The sequence below is a fragment of the Acipenser ruthenus genome, chromosome 9, assembly GCF_902713425.1.
Source record: "Acipenser ruthenus chromosome 9, fAciRut3.2 maternal haplotype, whole genome shotgun sequence".
NCBI lineage: Eukaryota > Metazoa > Chordata > Actinopteri > Acipenseriformes > Acipenseridae > Acipenser > Acipenser ruthenus.
In genome coordinates, this window is record NC_081197.1 from 18,528,600 (window position 1) to 18,549,775 (window position 21,176).

Genomic DNA, 21,176 nt, shown 5'->3' on the forward strand with positions numbered 1-21,176 from the left:
AAGTAATACAATTTGGTGCCTGTGTAATGATATTATCAGGAAGATCTGGTAGAAATTCAGGGAAGAGATCTGCAGTCCCTCTTTCTAATCGGTTACCCAGTAAGTCTTACCTGTTGATGTTCTTGCTTCTCTTTCACTTTCCCAGCCAATGACAGGAATTGCATGGTCATACAAAGGTAAACCTGTCAAGTGAGGTCAGTCCCTATTTCAGAAAGCACTGGCTTCCCTTATACACCTTTAGATATCAGCATTATTTAATGATTTGTGTGTTCATTTGTAGTGTTGACCGACAGGCCCCCACCCATTATCCGCCAAGGACCAGCTAATCAGACGCTAGCAGTTGACAGTTTGGCTCTGCTAAAGTGCCAAGCCTTAGGTGACCCTATTCCTACGATCAGCTGGTTAAAGGATGGTTTGAGTCTCCTTGGAAAAGACTCTAGGATGTCTCTCCAGGACCGAGGAAGCCTTCAAATTAAAAACATACGGGTAGGTATTGTCTTTCTCTGGTATTTTCCCCATAATTTGGGTGTCCTTTAAAAAGTTTACCTAAAGCAGGTTCTATTGTCAAGTCAAAGACAATAGAACCTACCAATAGACAGCAGAAATGGAGACAGAGTGATATTTTCTTGTTTTGCCTGACAGCCAAATTTGAAATAACAGTAAGAGTAATTCATAAAACTAAAACTCTTTTGAGTTGTAGAAGTATCAAAAGTTCTACAATTAAAAACAAATAATAAAAAACTGCACTAAACAGTTTCCTAGGCCAAATGAACAACATTTCAATCCCTGATACATTCAGGTCCAAAAGGGGAAACATCCCTAATAACCCCCCTCCCATCAGCAACCTCTCTTCATCAGTCTCCTTATTTTCCTTTATCCTTTTAAATCTGCTCCTGGCAGGTTTCAATTGCATCTAGGTTAAAAGTAAGTTGAAGGGAATCATATTGCTTTTACTGTAAGGGGTACATAGAAAGTATTGATGTTTCTAAATTGTTTGATACAAACACTTAGCAACTGATGACTTATTAAATAAAGTAGAAAGCTCTTGGATTACTTCCAGTAATATGTAAGGGTTAAATGAGCCAAACAGAGGTTGAAAAACGGTTGCCAATAAACACGTTAGCCTATTTGGAGTTGAGTAAATATAACAACTCCACACTGAGTAATACATTGCTTTATCCATAATATCCATTAGACTTGACAAATACTTATATTGCTGACATTTTATTTAATAAATTGAAGAGAGACAAAGATGAAAACAACAGCAAAAAAAGAGATCACGATATACCAGCTGTCATCAGTCTTCGGCATTTCAGCAGCCATAAATTAATTATCAACCACTGGTGGTAGAAAATAGAATTTATTAAAGAAATTAATGTCAGCACTTTTTGGGTAAACCATTTAGTCTTCCTCCCATGTACTCAAGTAGAGGCAGGCCAAGGAGGTTAATGTGTTTTTACTGTACAGCTGGATTAAACACTGTGCTTGAAAGATGCCTCTACTTCATCCAAAGAGTAGCAATTAAAACAGTAGCCTGGAGATCTCAGACAGAATTCAATGACATTTCTGCGGGTCATCAGTGGTTCTAGCTCTTGGGACTGTTGTTTGGATTCAGGAAAGAGCATTTTGGTACACATGCCTGTGCACTTAATTTTAGCATTTTCTTTACGTACATTAGCAAACGTGTGGTGTCCTTTGGATGCTACACATTTTCTTTGAACACATATAACCCCCAGATGTGTTTCACTGCAAAGTAGCATTGCTTTCACATGTACGAATTATAGTATGGATTTTACATATAGTGTCTTGCATTTAAACTAGCTCTCAGATTCTGGCATCTATACCTGTGTGGCTGCAAGTTCCAGTGGGGAAACATCTTGGAGTGCTTTTCTTGAAGTGCGAGGTAAAGTGTTATTTAAACAACTTTTTATTAAAAAAATGTAAGTAAATACATGAAATGTTGATCCCCAAGATTGGGTTGGGGTTAAAACTGAAATGAGTGTCCATAATTATGCCATAAATATGTTTGAAATAATTTTCAGTCAGATTGGGAAGAGGGCTACTACATAGGCTTTAAGAAGAGGCCACATTCTTGCAACGGAGTGGCGTGATTGCAAGGGCTCAGTGCCTTCTCGCAGATGGGCCACTGAAGGATTAAATTAAGTCTCTTTTATATAAATGTAGAATCTGGAGGAGCTACAGTGAGCAAGAATCATGATGTCAATGAGCTTCCAGGACCCCCGTCCAAACCACAGGTCACCGACGTCACAAAGAACAGTGTCTCGTTGTCTTGGCAAACAGGCATGACAGGCAGTTCACCTATCACATCCTATGTCATTGAAGCATTCAGGTACTGGTTTTCCCAGAATCATTTCACAATAATAATTTGGTCTAATAGTTAGCATACAGTAGTTACTTGACTGTTGTAGGATTAATCACTGGCAAAATTGATCAGTGTAAGCCACTATGTTTAATCGCTCAATCTATAGTAGAAGCTTAAGATTTGACATCAAACACTGCATAGCCTGTTTTATAGGAATAAAGAGAGAATTTATGATGTTGTTACCTAATTTTGTATCCTCTCTGTATCGAACGAGATACTCACCATTATTTTTTTCCTTATTGTAGCCAATCAGTGAGTAACAGTTGGCAGACAGTTGCTGATCACGTGAAGATGACCCAGTTCACTGTGAGAGGACTTAGACCAAACACAATCTATCTGTTCATGGTCAGAGCCGTCAACTCACAAGGACTCAGTGACCCAAGTCCAATAACAGATCCAGTACGGACTCAAGGTAAGGCTTTTAAAGGACTTAAATCAAATTCATTTGTTTAGTAATCTTACCTTGAATGCAATTATTTTTTTAAAGGGTTGTCTCAATTTGTTGGTTGCAAACATGAATGCAATCACAGTGTCACTTGTGAGTCGTGTGATTATGTGACTCCCATGATTTCAGAGAACAGGAAATCAAAGGCAAAGCATTAGATCTCAAAACAGTTACATAAGATGTGAATAAGTTACACTCCCAGTTCACAAAGACGAAAACCATCATAAAGTTTACATTTATTTATGCCTATTATTTATTTAGTCATTTTAGTGTTCTGTTATTATATATTCAGGCAATAAACACTTGGATAAACTGAATAATGTTAAACTCTAAGATGTTAACAGATTGTACTGTATTATATTAAAAAAATTAACATAACAAGTACTGAAATTAATTAAAGCTTATTGTCACTTACAGATTATAGCAAGAATATATCATGAGTGGTGTTTATAGAAATTAAATCATTAACTGACTCTTCCAATGCACGAGAACGTAAGAAAGAAATATTACACGGATTACCACATTGATATGACATTTATTTTAACCTGATTACAAAAGAAGAAAACATCTAAAGCAGTGTACGGTGTAAAGCCTTGACTGCTTTTTGTTAGAATTGCAATTTTCTTTTTATCCACACACCATCATCACATAGTTATCTTTACAGTTTCCCTTTGTACTCCATTGCCTTTTCATTTTGGCATTTAAAAGGATTTCCCTCCCCTCAAGCTGTTTACTAAAATCAGTAATAACATTGTAGAAGTGTTCTTCCTCTTTGGAAATGCACTACGGTGCTTTGCTGGTCAGAATTAATCATTACAAAGTCTCTCCTCTTAAGTGCTGGGTGGTCTGAAAAAAGTACATAACTTAAAATGAATGTATATAAATGTGTAATATTATGCTTCAGTGTATTAAACCTTCATGTGCACACAAAAACTATTCAAAATGGGGTATTCGAAATAAAAAACAATTTGGCAAAACCTTTTTTTTGTTGCTGAAAACAAGTGCTTTCTATATGCAGAGACCTGCAGCAATGTAATCAATCCTCTTTTTTTCCTTATTGGATGCTCTTGTATGCAGCTTGTCCGTCTGTTCTGTTTCAGTTAGTGCAGTCTGATATTTTACAGTGCATTGCTTTTGACAGAAGGTTGCATGCCACAAGGGAGCCTGTCACTTTGTCCCATAGTTTAGAGTAAACCAGAAGTCATACACATGGAAACTCTGCAAAAAGTCTCTTTGTCTGACATTAATATTCTAGAATGACTATGACCTACATTGCTGCTCATATTCCTAAATGACAAAAGCTACAGCCATGAAATATCATTATTATTTACTTATTTGCATTAATTTTGTGTCAGCAATTTCCTAGGACGGTCACTTCTTGTGTGTAAATTTTAATGCACTGTTTTTACTGTCAGTGTGGCCTGACAGTGTTGGAAAAAGAGGGAGGACAAACACTCTCAGTTCTGACCAATAACCATGGATGTTGGCCAGCTTCAGGGCTGCTAAATTAAATCTTTAAGTGGAGGCTGACAACTCATAAAAAGGAATATGTTATTTTTCAGTTGTAATTAAACACTCCTCCCACACTTAGATTTTTGGAGGTGTTCTTAGGGAAAGAAGGGTATGAAATATTTTGCAGAGGCTGCTGTTGGATGGTTTTACTTTGTTTTTTACGGTATTCTGTAAAATGGCTTCTGTTTTCTAAATGCATATTCAATCTGTTATATATATATATATATATATATGTGTGTGTGTGTGTGTGTGTGTGTGTGTGTGTATTGCACATTATACACATACGTTATAGATGAAAAATAAAAGGCCTTAATAATAGGATGTTACAGGTTCTTCCTGTTTATTTAAATACTCTCAGGATTTACCTTCACTTACTGTTGCAGCAGTTAGCTTTCATAATTTAGCTGTCACATTTTAGTTGGCAATGACTAGTTAATATAGTCAGTGGGGTATCGTTTTCACAAACTTGATTTCAAGATCAAGGTATAACCAAAGATACTCCCATCAAAAATGCTTCTCGTTGGATTCTTACAAAAAGATTAAGTTGCTTTTATCAAATCTGTTTCTAAATTACTGTATACATCAGCATTATTCCATCATAAGGGTATACAGTAAAGACACACATACTTATGTCACAGTTTTACATAACTCGAGAACCAGTTATCCAGTTGGGATGTAAATACTTACAACAATGTGTATCGCTGTTCTTATAGTGACAGAATGTGTCAGTGGCTTTGCTTGAATTTTCTGCTTGGGAGGCAATCCTTACTAATAGCTTTCAACATTAGTGACCCACTATAGCCCACAATATCACACTATGTTAATAATACTCCAAACACATACAGTGCCTTGCAAAAGTATTCAGACCCCTGACCAATTCTCTCATATTACTGAATTACAAATGGTACATTGAAATTTCGTTGTGTTTGATATTTTATTTTAAAACACTGAAACTCAAAATCAATTATTGTAAGGTGACATTGGTTTTATGTTGGGAAATATTTTTAAGAAAAATAAAAAACTGAAATATCTTGCTTGCATAAGTATTCAACCCCTGTGCTGTGGAAGCTCCCAGTTTACACCGATGAAAGAAATTGCGCTAACGAGGACACAGTTACCTTACCATTGGTCTCCACCTGTGAACCATTAAAGTTGCTGTCACATTTTCTGGATAAAAACCCCACTGTTGAAGGATCATTGGTCAGGCTGTGAATCTGAAGGAAAATGAAGACCAAAGAGCATTCTACAGAAGTTAGAGATAAAGTAATACAAATGCATAGATTAGGGAAAGGGTACAAAATAATATCCAAGTGTTTGGATATCCCAGTGTGCACAGTTGGATCAATAATCAGGAAGTGGAAGCTGCATCACACCACCCAGGCACTGCCAAGAAAAGGCCGCCCCTCAAAACTCAGTGCTCAAACAAGAAGGAGACTTGTGAGAGAAGCCACAGAGAGGCCAACAATCACTTTGAAGGAGCTACAGAGTTCAGTGGCTGGGAGTGGAGTAATGGTGCACCAGCCAACCATATCAAGAGCGCCTGTATGGGATGGTGGCAAGAAAGAAGCCGTTACTCAAAAAGTACCATCTGAAAGCACGTCTGGAGTTTGCCAGAAAGCATGAGAGTGACCCAGCTGCGATGTGGGAAAAGGTTTTGTGGTCAGATGAGACCAAGATAGAGCTTTTTGGCCAAAACTCAAAGTGCTATGTGTGGCGCAAACCTAACACTGCCCACGCCTCAAGACACACCATCCCTACAGTGAAGTATGGTGGTGGCAGCATCATGCTGTGGGGATGCTTCTCATCAACAGGAACTGGGCATCTTGTTAAAATTGAAGGAAGAATGGATGGAGCAAAATACAGGGAAATACTGCAAGAGAACCTGCTTCAGTCCGCTAAAAAACTGAAGCTTGGGAGGAAATTCACCTTTCAGCAGGACAGTGATCCCAAGCACAAGGCCAAAGCAACATTGGAGTGGCTCAAGAACAAAAGGTGAATGTCCTACAGTGGCCCAGTCAAAGTCCTGATCTCAATCCCATTGAGAATCTGTGGCACTATTTGAAAATTGCAGTCCACAAGCGTCGTCTAACCAACCTGAACAACCTGGAGCAAATCTGCCAAGAAGAATGGGCCAAAATCACTCCGACACTGTGTGCAAAGCTGGTACATACTTACCCCAAAAGACTTAAAGCTGTTATTGCAGCGAAAGGTGATTCTACCAAATATTAATGTGTGGGGGTTGAATACTTATGCAAGCAAGATATTTCAGTTTTTTATTTTTCTTAAAACTATTTCCCAACATAAAACCAATGTCACCTTACAATAATTGATTTTGAGTTTCAGTGTTTTAAAATAAAATATCAAACACAACGAAATTTCAATGTACCATTTGTAATTCAGTAATATGAGAGAATTGGTCAGGGGTCTGAATACTTTTGCAAAGCAATTTGTTGACCATCCCTAATCCAAAACACTAACTCCACGGGCATGCTGATTTAGTTGTTGATAACCCCATACAATGCCCTGGTAACACCCTGGTGCGTGTGTATTTTTACCTGTCTTAACATTTAACTTGTATCATGTACAGATATCAGTCCACCAGCACAGGGAGTGGATCACAGGCATGTGCAGAGAGAGCTGGGGGAGGTGATTATACGACTGCACAACCCTGTTGTTCTTACACCGACAACCATTCAAGTTACTTGGACAGTAAGTTACACTACCCTATAGCTTTGGTAGCCGATATTACACTATTTTAAGTTAAAAAATGGGCATAATGGGCATTTGGCATTTTTATAAGTCTAAATGTTTTTTTAACTGTTAAGTAGCGTACAATACACATAGCTGAGGCATGACGTCATAGGTTGTCTGCCTTCAGTGATAGAATGCCTTCAGTTCAGTTCTGGCAGTGTGAAAGACATACAGTACAGATTGAAAATGAAACCAGCTAATATAAAAATCATTTATTCTTCACATTGAAGCACTCAAGAGTGCTTTTGTTTTTATTAGCAGGAAATACACTGGCATTTAATCATCATTTAAATACACTGGCATTTAATTATTATTTAGATGTACTGGCATTTAATCATCATTTCCTTTTCTGTAACAGTCCTGAGTTCCCTAAAACATTCAATTAATGAAAGTCTAACACTAATAGAAACAATTTTCCTGATTTACAGACACCTCTTCAACGAAAAAGCAGCTGCTTAATGTCCTCCTTAAAAACACAGCTCACTTCTTTCAGTTAACCAGCTATTACTGTGAGTTATAGCCATCCTTTGGTACATAAATTAAAGTTTGCCTTAAGTAAATGGAGCTAAGTTTAGAAAACAGACACCTAACATTTACACATTGCATGGCATTTCGCTTCTATCTTGACATGGACACATCTACATTTTCTGACATCAAAACAGTTCTGCTGACCAGCATTCATCTCTCTTTTGTGACATTTAGTTCCGATATCTGCCTTGAAAAAGTAAACTTCCAGCTTGTTATAAAAGTATGTCCTTAAAACAGTTTATACATTTCTGAGTTGTGTTAATAACAAATACAAATACGGACACTTGGTTTCATCCACTTTGTTTGAATTTTTCATTGAATTAAGTTAACATCAATTTAATAATGCATTACATTCAACAATTATTTCTATAATCATAGTTGTTTTAAGGACTTACTTTTATAACAAGCTGGTCTGTTCATGATAAATTCATGCTAGCGCTTGGCTTGAATGAATTTAGAGTGGAATGTATGATTAATTAACATTTACTTTAGAGAAATGTGATTCATTTCGATGTAGTTGCATTCTTATTAATAGAATATTGGTATAAAGAATTACAAAAATTACATCCATATATTTTTACTGGATAAACACAGACAAAAATAATACAAATAAAAAATAAATAAACATTAATATTTGTACTGAACTATACAACCATTTTGCCATATTGCAGTGTTTTATTCATGATATTATAAGAAATAATCCCCTTTAAGAATCCCCTATAAGAAATAATCAAAATTTGCAAAAATCTGTTTTTGAAGTCTGCTTTGTAAAGTTTTAAGTTGTACTGTAAGAGTCAAAAAACACAGAAAGGGGTAATACACGTATTTGCCCAAATATGCTCTGAAATGACTGCTTTGATCTAAAACATTTGGGTAAGTTCATCTGTGCTTCAATGTTAACTGAACAAATCATATAATCACATCAACGTATTGAGAACCGTAAACTATAACACTCATGTACAGTACAGTAGCAGAGCAGATCATACATAAATTATTTAGTGAAATCAGGCAAAAGTGTAGTATTTCTCAATTACACTGTAAACACCCACACTTATTAAGCATCTCTTATGAACTAGTAACCGAAATGCGTTGATACTTCTAAACAAGACATAACAGTTTAGGTCTGATATATTTAGAGCAAGGTATAAAATGCCTTTTCATGTTTTAAACATTGTACCTTAACTGTCTATTCTTTTTTAACATACTTTCCAACACATTAGATTCTTATTAACAGAGTATCTCTCATCTAAAGTGTATTGCATCTTGCTTGCTGTTCACAGGTGGACCGGCAATCTCAGTTTATCCAAGGCTATCGAGTGATGTACAGACAGACTTCCGGCCTGTCCTCTCCTTCCAGCTGGCAGAGTACGGATGTGAAAGTTCCAACTGAGAGGAGCACTGTGCTGTCCAACCTCAAGAAAGGCATTGTATACGAGATCAAGGTTCGGCCATATTTCAATGAATTCCAGGGGATGGACAGTGACTCCAAGACCGCTCGTACAACTGAGGAAGGTAGGTTCTGTTAAATAAGAAAGCATCAGTGTGTATAGGGGGGAGAGATATGCATTACACATTGCATTTTACAACAGAACAGGAAGATACATAAAAAGAGGTACTCAGAATGCAATACCTCTGTCCCTAATCAAGTAAAATGTTTACTGAAATACAAGTTTGTATCGCCTGCTTATCTACAGTGCACCAGGCGGTATCCCTAAACTAGTAGAGATGCAAATGTAGACACGTTAATGTATATTAGCTTTATAGGGTAAGAACTTTTAATTATTTAAGTCTTTGCACAAAAAAACATTAGGTATGGTAGACACTTTATTGATATTATGCATGATTGCCATGATCTATGTGGCAAAATTCACATGTAATCTCCAGATACAACCTTTCTATGTCCCAACAATTGGGATGTGTTATAGTATTTACTTTAGAATGTTATAGACTCTACATTGACTACTTTTATTTTCTTGAACCAGTATTTCCAACTCTTTAACATGCATTACAGTCTCTTGAACCAGTTGAACACTAACAAACTACCAGCTCTGACAAACCAGTATTGCTGGAAATCCCAATAGTAACAGGTAACAGGCTGCTTGCCTAGTGGCAGAGTTTATGACATTCTGTCCACCTTGCCGCCAGACTCAAATGATTTATTTTGCTGTGTACCACATTTTATTGAATTCTGATTTGCCTCATTACATTCCATAAAGTGCATCTATTTGTGAGGCAGACAGACTACTGCTCTCATGCTGGGTGCACATAACACCCCCTTTTATTATTATTATATATATAAAAAAACATGGAAAACATACATTTGCTAAGAATGCCACTAGCACAATCAGCAATCTATTACAGCAGGGGGGTGGTTAATGTCCCTGAAACCTGACAGGACCATGTATTTTCTCACAACGCTGTACAAAACTTTTTAAAGGCTACTTCCCTGTGTGCATCTTTCCAGTGGGAGTTTAAGCTCCCATGGCCAGCAGATTCATACAGTCTTATCTCTTGTTTGGTAGATAAATATAAGCTTAGCCATATCAGTGGTCTGCGACACTCAAACAAATAGTACTGTCACCAGCCAGCTGTACAATATAGATATTTTGGTTTTAAGTAGCACAAGAAATAGATTTAGGTTAGTTGCTAGTGCTTGTATGCCTAAATAATGAAACATAACAATAAAACTACAAACATTTCAACATGTCTTTCTCAATATTTAAGATATTGATCTCAGATATATTCAACACTAGTATCTTATGAACACATTGCTGCCCAAAATTATATCTTTGTACCAAAATTCTAAAAATGACAGACTATTATACAACAACATCATGTTAGAATCTGAATACTTACATGTAATCCCTGTGTTTCTCTAACAAAGACATTTTGAAGGCATCTCCCTATGTTGAATATATTGCAGTAGATGGAATATTCAGTACAAAACTGGGCCCAAATGCATTCAAATAAATTGTATATGATGAGTGTTGTATATTTGAGATTTGTTTTTCATATTCCAGATATATTTCCTAAAACATACACATAATCAAACAAATAAAAATATATCAAGTGCTTCCAGATCTGTGGATTCTTGTATTATGTGTCCCCCCCCGTCCCCCCCGTCTGGCTCTGCTGATTCCACTATTTAATTTAGAACATTAAGCTCCAAGTCTTAGCATGGCCTGCAGCAGAAACTGCAGACAAGAACCAGGGGAGTAGTAGATTTATTAGGAATTACTGTACGGAGAAGCCTGGCATGATTAAAATTCCTGTAGTCCATTAATGCAATTAGGTTTTAAGTAGAGTAATCCAGACAGATATTGTTAAGCATGGTATGTCCTTCATTATTCCTCAAGGGATACCCTTACAGTGGGAAATACAGGAATTATATATATATATATATATATATATATATATATATATATATATATATATATATATATATTAGAACCTCATTTATCCACACCCAATTCATCTGCGACTTCAATTATCTGCGGCTCTCTGATGAGTTGTATCTCTGAAATACAGAACATTATTGCCATTTAGCACCAAATTGGACAACAGTAACTGTGATGATTACAGTGGCAGTGAGGAAGTAGTCGCCAAGACAGCAGTGCTACAGATGCGAAGATTAATTTCTTGGTATGAACACAAGGATGCCGATTATATAAAATGTGTTCTCCTGAGGCAGTTACTTAGTGAAGCCCAGCAAACATATTTTGCCTCACTGAAACAAAAGACTATGATGGACTTTCTCAAGGTTCAAAAGAACGACTTGCTGCAGTGAATTGTTTTAAAAAAAGCTGCTACGAAAAAAAAAAAAAACTTCTGTTGGTACATATATTGTTGAAATGTAAGAGAAGTTAAAACTACACAGTAGGCTTGTTTATTTAGTTTTAAAGTAATACATACATAAATAATAGAATTGTATTTTTTGTTTTAAATCAACAAGAAGAAGAAGAAGAAGAAGAAGAAGAAGAAGAAGAAGAAGAAGAAGATTACACAACTTGGCAATTATGTGTTAATGATTAGGAAATGTATTATTCATTTTAATATAAGACACTGATTCAATGAAAATACAACTACAACTTGTAGAAATGTGCAAAGGCTTCAACTAAACTTATCTGCTTCAGTTTGCTCATTACTACCACTAAATAAACAGTACAATCCTATAAGCTTAAAATGTCTGTTTCGCTTCAGCCGATTGCACAAGATTATATGCAAGTCCACACTTATGAAGCCGAAATTTTGCAAACCTATGGTACGCATCGTGCGTAACATGCATACAGCAGCGGGAGCCAGTGATTCAGATGGTGTGGAGCCCCCAAAAATTACCTAGCTAGAAATACATGTGTCTTCCACTTCCTTGGCCTTGTGAAGGAAACAAATTGAGTTATTTTTGGTTGCATCCTGAACAGATGAGCAGCGATTTGGACTCTTGCACATCTGTAGGAAGAAGCTGAAAGCTGGAACAATTGACCTGTCAGTAATCAGGCACAGTGTTTTTGGGGTTTTTTTGAGAGCCAGCAGCAAGGGAAATGAGAAAATGGTTTAAAAAAATGTCTTTTTCAACAGAAAAGGGCTGTCTGTAAACATGTATAAAAGGCACACTTTCAAAGGTACAGATGAAACCTATACTGTGTCTTATTCAGAAGCTGGTGTTTAATAACTATTGACCTTTTGTGTAATTTTGTTTAAATTGGCCTTTGACTGACCCCACTTACTTAAAACAATGAACACATATCTGTTAATAAAAGCAGATAGATTTTATAGTCCTTAGACCAATGGTACCAGGTAGATCAAGTCTATATTCATAACTGTAAAATATATTAAGAATACAGAAGAAACTAAGTTCCGTGATTTTGATGCTCTTCTTCATTGTCTTCAAAGAAGTCAAAACATGCATCATTTGGATGTTTATTCTGTCTCAAATACAGAAGTGGAAACACCATTTCATATAAATAAAAAAAAACGTGATCGAAATGTGTTTAAATCTTCAACACCGATTTACAAAGCAGACATTGTCTAAAATATATTTATTAATTTATCCTGGGCATCTTTTTTAAAATCTAGAAATAGAAAATGCTGTTGTTTATTGGTTCTGCATATTCTTACCTGCTTCATTTATTTCCTTGTCGTGTGCCTCTTCATAAAGGCATTTTTCAAAGTTGTCAGTGTTACATGGCTCATGCATATTCAGACCTATGTGGAGTGTGTATTTTGCCTATTCACTGCTTGCATTTTCGCTATTTAAGCAAAATGAACGCTCCAGCAACTGGATTAATGTCTTCATTCCATTTGCTTCATCTACCTGGTGCAGCCCCGAGTGCCCCTCCTCAGTCTGTCACTGTCCTGACGGTGGGGAACCACAACAGCACAAGCATCAGCGTCTCCTGGGACCCTCCCCCTCCCGACCACCAGAATGGAATCATCCAGGAGTACAAGGTACTGTAGTCATAGAGTATGGGAAAAGTACATTCCTTATTTTTTCACACACACATATATCTATGTGAACATATATCTGTGAAGGAATTTAATATTTTCAGTTTTTTTTCTCATTAGTATTTATGCTAACAAAATATGATCTGAATAGATTTAGATATAAACATGCCAAAAAAAAAAGAAAACACCATTCATTACTGAAACAAATTTGTTCTTTATAAAAAGCATTGTTTTTTCATGCAAACTATATTCATTACACAAAAAGCTTTGAAATGAATATAAAATATCCAGTTCCCTCTGTTCTGTGTCTTCTACAGTATGTCTTCCAGATACTTTCTTAAAACCCATTTTAGGTTAAGGTCGCATTTGGATATTTCTACTGTATTTATATATTTGGAGCTATTTTCCTTCATTTTAGATTTGGTGTCTTGCCAACGAGACTCGATTTGACATCAACAAGACAGTAGATGCAGCTATTCGCTCTGTGGTTATTGGGGGGCTCTACTCTGGGATCCAGTATCGTGTTGCTGTGGCAGCAAGCACCAGTGCTGGAGTGGGAGTCAAGAGCGAGCCTCATCCAATTATTATTGGTTAGTAGAAAAATGACAGAAAGAATTTTATACATTTTAATCGGTCACTATGCAACAAATGTGGAATAATATTGTAATGTCTACTCCCTCCACTTCTTTTGTATTTAAGTGATCAAAAGTTTATAAATAAGTGTCAGATATAGCCAGAAAAAATAGGTGCATTCAGTTACTTTCTGTGTTCATCCAATGGTTTATTCTGAGCTAAAACATCAGCAAAGCTATACATTATTCTACTTGTGGAAGTCATCAGGGGATTTGGCCATATCAGTAATCCACTTTAATATCCTCACCATGTACTATACACATTTCAGGCTGTATATAAGCAATTAACAATACTGAGAAGTAACCATTGTAATATCCTAAAGAAACCCTAACAGGACCATTAGCAGATACCAACATCACAGATACAGTATAGCAACAACATGTTTTTGGAATAGATACTGCAGTGATGCAGATACAGCAACAATATGATAAAGAAGTAAGGTAAGAAGTAAGGAAGGAGGCTAACTATTCAGTCTATTATCTATTCAAAAGTGTTCAGCAAACTCAAGAAGATAACATGTCAAATGTAAAATGTTCAGTTGGTATGCCTTCTGTAATGAACAAACATCCTCAAGCTTTAGAAGAACATTAATGAAGATAGAAGTCTTTGGCCATAATGACTCTTAATAATAAAGCCATTACATCACTAAGCGCATGGCCTGCTCTTGGTTAAAAGTGCTGCCCGAGTATTAATCTATGGAACAGCTGCAAAGTTTCACAGTAATGGATACAATCAGACCTGATGTGTCTAATTAATTCCTATCCAGCAAATTAGCTTTGTTCTTTATTACTCGCCAATGGGAGGAAGCCATTATATATACAGTATATTTTTTTTATTTGTTTTTTTGTCACTGGGAACAGTGGAGCGTTGCAGGTCAGACACTTCCCTTGCTTTGTGTGTTAATTAGACAAAGTGACAGCATTGTTATAAAAAGTCTTCACTGTAATCAAGCCACATCTCAGATATTCCTTCTGCACCATTTGATCAATAATCTGACACAGTTATAACATTTAATTATAAGGTGTTTTACTGAATACTTAAACTGTAACCTTTTTAAGTACCTCAACAAATTCTACAGTGAAGAGAATGGAAGCAGTGGTTGGTGTTCTCAAAGATGAACACTTTCTTTGAACAGCATGCTAAATACACAATGTTAGTGTTGGTTGGTGGTAAGGTTACTTTTTTTTAACCATCAAAGAAAACTTTGGCCAGTGTATCAAATTCAGTAACCTGAGACTTTAAAGAGATGTTAAAGGCCATGGAGCAGGGATGTCAATGTACATCTCTTACGATAGCCAGTCACAACGTGTGGCCTTCACGCCATGCTAAAGTGTTGATAGATGGTGCTATTTAGGTTAACCCAAGGCGGTATTGGAGCCTGTCATATTCTGGCCAGGGGTCAGTATATCCATGTTTGAGCCTCTAACACCTTATCATTTTTGCCCATGGCCTAACAACTTCAAATAACAAGGTATTATGAGTGGCCGTGTGATGACATATCATCCATTCTGACCTGGCATAAGATTTTGCCCCGATTTGTCTTTTCTGCAGGGAATTTCAAAGATGTCATTATGAGTGGAGCTGGGAGCAACAACAGCATCACTGAGCAGATCACAGATGTTGTCAAGCAACCTGCTTTCATTGCAGGCATTGGAGGTGCATGCTGGGTCATTCTAATGGGCTTCAGTATCTGGCTGTACTGGCGCAGAAAGAAAAGAAAGGGTCTCAGCAACTATGCAGGTAAGCAAAATAGTGGCATTCAAATAGTGACGGATTCCATTTTCTCGAAAGCCGAGGAATGAGTCTTGTAATATTTAAATAAATAAATATTTTGCTTCTCTTTTAGGAACTCATTGCTACTTCCCTGACTTAGTGGTTATTCATGCTACTTAAATTGGAGGAAAAAATATGTTACAGAAATAGATGGAGTAACACAATAAAAAAATAAAACACGGGGTGTCTGCTGTTCTTTTTAGTATTAGTATTAGTTCTCAGCATCTGATGGCTAATGTTTTTGACCATTTAATGTGATGTGCGTCATTCCTCATTACTTCCAAAACGGGAATCTTCTCGAATTAAGTTAAAAAATCTCAAGGATACTCTGAGGTGTTGTTTAATTTACCAACCCTTTGCCAGAAGGTGACCTAATATTTATTGAGGATAAATGTTGGACCTTGGTCACGAAAACAAGATGAGAACCAAATACAAAGAATTTAAAAATGTTTAACAAAAGTGCTTGTATGGAAAGTGTTTAGAATTAAAAACCATTGGGAGTTGCAAAAGGAAAGATTAAAATGGACCTTTGTGTTCCCCAGTCAAAGCCCATCCCTGACTAGCCATGCCACACATGCACATGCACGCACTCTTTGTTTCAAGATGTAGACATGTGAACAGTTGTGTTTCACTAGTTGTAGCAAAGCCTTTACCACGTAACCTTGACTGTCTCATTAAACACATAACCATTCCCCCCCTCAGTCTGACATAAAGAAACTCTATTCTAACAACAAAAAGACATTAAAACTAGAAGCCACTTTAAGCGACATGAAAAGTAACTGATAAGGAGGGAATGGTTATGCTAATACATGTAATATCTGGTCATCTTATAGATGTGTATTTAAAAATTAATAAATGTACACTGTTCATGTCTACCGCACTATGCATCTTTCTTTAATCTCTGATGTCTCACTGCCTGCTTTCTAGCTAAAAACCAATTCACTGCGATTGGCTGTAAATGTAGAGCTACCTTACCAGGGTCTTTTAACTCATGACTTCTCTGTCTTCTTGTTTTACAGTTCAGTCCTTCACCTTCACCCCTGCAGGTATTGTCCATTTGTCTGTCTTCCACTGTACCTCACTTGCATACCATGTGTGGCACTAACTGTCATGTAATGTAACCATTTGTTGTGTGTAAATACATGCTTGAACCCAAATGTTATAGTAAATGTCTTGCCCCTTTATTCTCCATCACTGTTCTTCATTGTAAGTATGTGTTGGGTATTTCTTTTTTTAAAGAAAACATTGCAGGAATTGTTTATTCACCATTACAAGACAACCCCTAGATGCAGAACAGAATTAAGTTCACAGACTAAATAAGAGTATTTATAAGCAATTTGTGTTATGACTGTCTCCGAACTAATTATTTGTTGTCAATTCTCCACTACACTGTATATTCTACCGCGTCAGCATGATTAGGAATAAGCTTAACCTTAAGTTAAAATGTGGAGAACACGCTGTAGGAAATGTAGGGACTAGATGGCATAATGGGTTGCTTCAATGGTGGCCTGGCTTGAGTTAGGAAGTCTCAATTTAGCTCACAGTATATATTAGAGCACAAAACCACCACATAATTGTTTTGCTTTGGAGAGTCATTGATTTGCTATTTTGGTGATCAGTTCAAAATATTCAAAAGTTATTTTGGCAATCAAAGAAAGAAAGACAGAAAGAAAAGTGCACTTCAAGTGAGAGAAGCACACATGACCCAAGATAAAAGCCTTGTCCTGACACCCACAACTGAGACCTGGCTTATTGCACTGGGTGGAGTGATTAATGATTGAGGAAATATGTTAATCTCCAGTATTGAAAGAGTTAATGTGTCACTGTGTGTAAAACAGAAAACATCATAAATAAGAATGAAGCAAAGTGAGAAGGGGAAAAATGATCATATGCACAAAATTTCACGCACCGCTCCTAAAACTGTCAAGCCAAGCAGAGTAAATCATTTGACAGAATCATCCAGAGGCAGGCGGAAGATTTGATGGAATTTTTATTTGCTGATTATCTGCTCTCAGTTAATGCTTATTAAAGAGGATTAATCTGTATTCATATTTGAGAAACTGCTTATCAGCAGGCAGAATGCAGTGGGGAAATTTGCGGTGGGGAAATGTGGCCAAGTAGAGATAGGAACATCTAAGATTTCTGAAGGCCCACTTGCTGAAATGTCAACCCATTCTATACCTTTCACTGTCTCAGTTTTGTAAGAAATGTTGTACTTGCATGCCCCTGTTTTTTGTGTCAACAGAATAGGCACAATATTTTTCTTTCTTTCTATTTTACTTAAATGGAATATTTTTTACTGGCCATTCCCTTTTTAAAAACAGGCTACAGTCACAAGCTAAGTGAGTTTGCTAGTCTAAGCTCAGTCGCCTTTGGCAATTGCTCCAGATGCATTAAGTTAACTCTAAATTTCTTACCAGCACGATGGTTTCACAGACAGGTCAGGGTTGGGTTGCTTTAACAAGGCAGTGGGGGAAAAAAGCTACAGTGTAATTTTCTTCTCAATAACTCTTTTACATTTCACCAGGCGTAAGCCTGCCATCTGTAGATAAAAATACATTTTTTCTTAGCTTTTGAATAAAATACACCTACCCACAGAGTGAAATTACCCATTTTACCAGCAACTGCATATTGCAATACTTCTTTCATAGTCTCTTTGCACAATGGGCAGGATTTTCAAAAGGTCGTAAATGATAACTCCAGTGTTAATCAAGAAATCTGTATGCAGCATTGATTTTGACATTTTCAATCAGTCGTTATGCCTATTTCATTATTAAATAATCGTGCTAATGTGATTTATAATATTATGTTGATTTATAAAATAATAAAATAATGTTAACATCTTAACTAGCAGTGCTTCTTGTGACTATTTCATTTGTTTGCGTGGGAATTTAAAAGGTAATCTGTGTTGTCACAAATTTGTATGCATATAAAATGTTCTTATAATACTGTAAGTGTTCGGTGGCTACTTCTAATCATGTTGAGTTTATTTATTACGGAGGCGAGTACCAGAGAAAATACATGATTAGAGGAATTCACCGAACAATTAATTATGTATTGGGTTAGGGAGTTTTATCGTAATTTTAAAAGCTTAATAACTATATAATGAAGTGTTACATACAAGGTATACATGTATACTAATAACTAACAACTACAAAAACAAATGGCACTTCAAACATATTTATTTATAGCCTACAATAATACATACTAAAGTACATACAAAAGTAAATTCCAACCAAGCCTACACAGCCTACACTTCATGAGCTGACAAGTCTACCACACCTGCCGCCCCATCCAAAAATGAAAAAAGGTATTTGTTTCTTTTTAACCAAAAAAAGATTGCAAAATGCACATTAAAAGAGTTGTATCCCCCAGAATGAGGGTACATGACTAGTGGGATTTCATTTTTTTAAATGTATTTTTTATTTTTAAATCCGTGCCGTTCGATTTATACCCACATGCCAGATAATCCTAAATCAGCATTATTTATTAATTCTACATTCATGTACATTCTGGGTGTCAAAATGCACAATTTTAAATTAAGTTTACAAATTATACACAAAATAGATGTTCCCATTATTTCTTATTTACATTTGGCTGCTGCTCGCTGGTGGGAGAGCTGTTTCCCTGTATGCTAGTAGTTTCCATAACAGTGAATTCTGCTTCCATTCATTATTCTTGACCTCGTTAACATGTATTTTGATTAACGAGTTGCCCTTATCTAGTCGATGAGACAGGAAGCGATGTACATGACATGCAGCAATTAAGATTTTTAACGAAAAATGCGTTAATTAACAACCTGATCGACTCAATTTCAAAGCATTAACAGATTCATTTTATTAACACATTTAATTTGAAAATCACTTGCTACTAAAACTGTCATTACTATACCGCAAGTTCGATACAATAACAAAAAAAAAAAAAAAAAAATCCTGCCCAATGTGTTTTACCAAATTTTAATTCAGCATATTATTGAGTTTTAACATGGTAAAGGCGCTCCACGTGGAGTGCAGGATGCACCCTAAAGCCTGGAGGTTGCCGGTTCGAGTTCAGGCTACTCCACTGCCAACCGTGGACGGGAGCTCCCAGGGGGCAGCGCACAATTGGCCGAGCGCCGCCCCCTCTTAGGTCGGCCAGGGTGACTTCGGTTCACCGCACACCAGCGACTCCTGTAAACTGGCCGGGCACCTGCGGGCTTGCCTGTAAGCTGCCCAGAGCTGTTTTCCTCCAATGCTGTAGCTCTGTGTTGGCTGCATGGCAGGCTTGTAGAGTGAAAAGACGCAGTCGGCTGACAGCACACGCTTCGGAGGACAGCGTGTGTTTGTCTTTGCCGCTCCCAATTCAGCACAGGTAGCGGTGAGCTGAGCCTAAAAATACAATTGGACATTTCAATTTCAATTTTGGGAGAAAAAACAGGGTAAAATCAATTGGCGACTACTAAATTAAAAAAAAAAACAAAACACAACATACATTGTTAGAGATTCGAATGACAGAAACTAGACACAGACAATACAAGCAATAATATCAGAGACATTTCTTTCCATGTCCTTTGAACAACTGATAGCATTACTTGTGATGAAGCAGTTCTGTCTGTAGAAATGTGACTTCATTGACCCTGTCACCCCCCAGAAAAATGCCTTGAGGCTTGAGAGTAGAACACAGCCTGGCACTGGCAGCTGTGTGATAAGGCAGGCAAGCTGACAAGGAAAGATGACTACTGAATTTTAATACACAAATGCCTTCATACATTTTTAAAAAAATGTTTTTTGTGAAATAATATATAGTTGTATAAAACCCTTGGGTGTAATTTCTTAATGTTTTTTTTTTTCATTGAATAACACTATTTTTCTTCTGCATTGATGGTTTATTGTAATACATATCAAATTACTTCATTAGCTTCAGCGCCCTAAACACTTTTTTTTCGTAGAGAAACAAACAGTTTAAGCATCACTTCAGAACAAAGGGCTGTAGATAAATTCAAGTGAGGGTTGTGTATTGTATCTAGGACCTAATATTGTTTGTAAAACATATCATGAAAATGTACAAACAGGCCAAATGTGTTTTGTAAACTTTTAAAGCCTTGTAGATGTATGACAGCGAGACTAAAATACTATGTTTTTCTATCCTTTTTTCTTGCAAATGAAGTAACCTTTCAGCGAGGGGATGGAGGCATGGTGAGCAATGGGAGGTGAGGAAGAAATTATTCTCTTTTTCTCTACCGTACAATGAACATAAAATGAGTTCATAACTATCACTCTCACTAGGGTGACCAGACATCCAATGACGTAAACAATTAAAATATGGTTCTAAAATATGATTTTTCATATAGGTTACTATACTAAATTCAAGGTATTTTATTTATTTATTGCATTTATATAGCACTTTTTATACAAAAGTATCGCAAAGCACTGTACAACAGAAAAAAAATAACTAACCACAATACATTTGTATAGCATGTCACACATACTACTTCCACCATTTAAATAGCAGTATACACATAATAATACAAACGCAGCAATTTTAAAGTTACATTAAAAACCACTAAGATAAGAAAGCCACTGTATAAAAGTGCATTTTTAGTCTTGACTTGAAAACTGTAACGGACCCAGCTTCCCTGACTAACGAAGGCAGAGCATTCCATAATTTAGGAGCTCTACAAGAAAAAGCCCTACCTCCCATGTTGCTTCTAGGAATAACCAGCAGCCCCAC

At 36.5% G+C, this 21,176-nt stretch overlaps 1 protein-coding gene across 10 annotated transcripts in view; it reads left to right on the forward strand.

Moving 5' to 3' along the window:
* The window catches only part of LOC117405606 (roundabout homolog 2), a 714,952-nt gene that overhangs the window by 649,953 nt on the left and 43,823 nt on the right, over nucleotides 1-21,176 (forward strand). For 6 of the 10 annotated variants that reach the window (XM_059031304.1, XM_059031303.1, XM_059031309.1 and 3 more), the window contains 11 exons: nucleotides 281-486; nucleotides 1,822-1,903; nucleotides 2,185-2,350; nucleotides 2,629-2,795; nucleotides 6,928-7,049; nucleotides 8,900-9,131; nucleotides 12,940-13,064; nucleotides 13,480-13,651; nucleotides 15,246-15,434; nucleotides 16,487-16,513; nucleotides 20,613-20,655. In XM_059031304.1, coding sequence (XP_058887287.1) covers nucleotides 281-486; nucleotides 1,822-1,903; nucleotides 2,185-2,350; nucleotides 2,629-2,795; nucleotides 6,928-7,049; nucleotides 8,900-9,131; nucleotides 12,940-13,064; nucleotides 13,480-13,651; nucleotides 15,246-15,434; nucleotides 16,487-16,513; nucleotides 20,613-20,655 — 1,531 coding nt within the window. The remainder of the gene's footprint in view (nucleotides 1-280; nucleotides 487-1,821; nucleotides 1,904-2,184; nucleotides 2,351-2,628; nucleotides 2,796-6,927; nucleotides 7,050-8,899; nucleotides 9,132-12,939; nucleotides 13,065-13,479; nucleotides 13,652-15,245; nucleotides 15,435-16,486; nucleotides 16,514-20,612; nucleotides 20,656-21,176) is intronic. The other 4 variants (XM_059031305.1, XM_059031310.1, XM_059031308.1 and 1 more) reach the window with 1 other exon arrangement.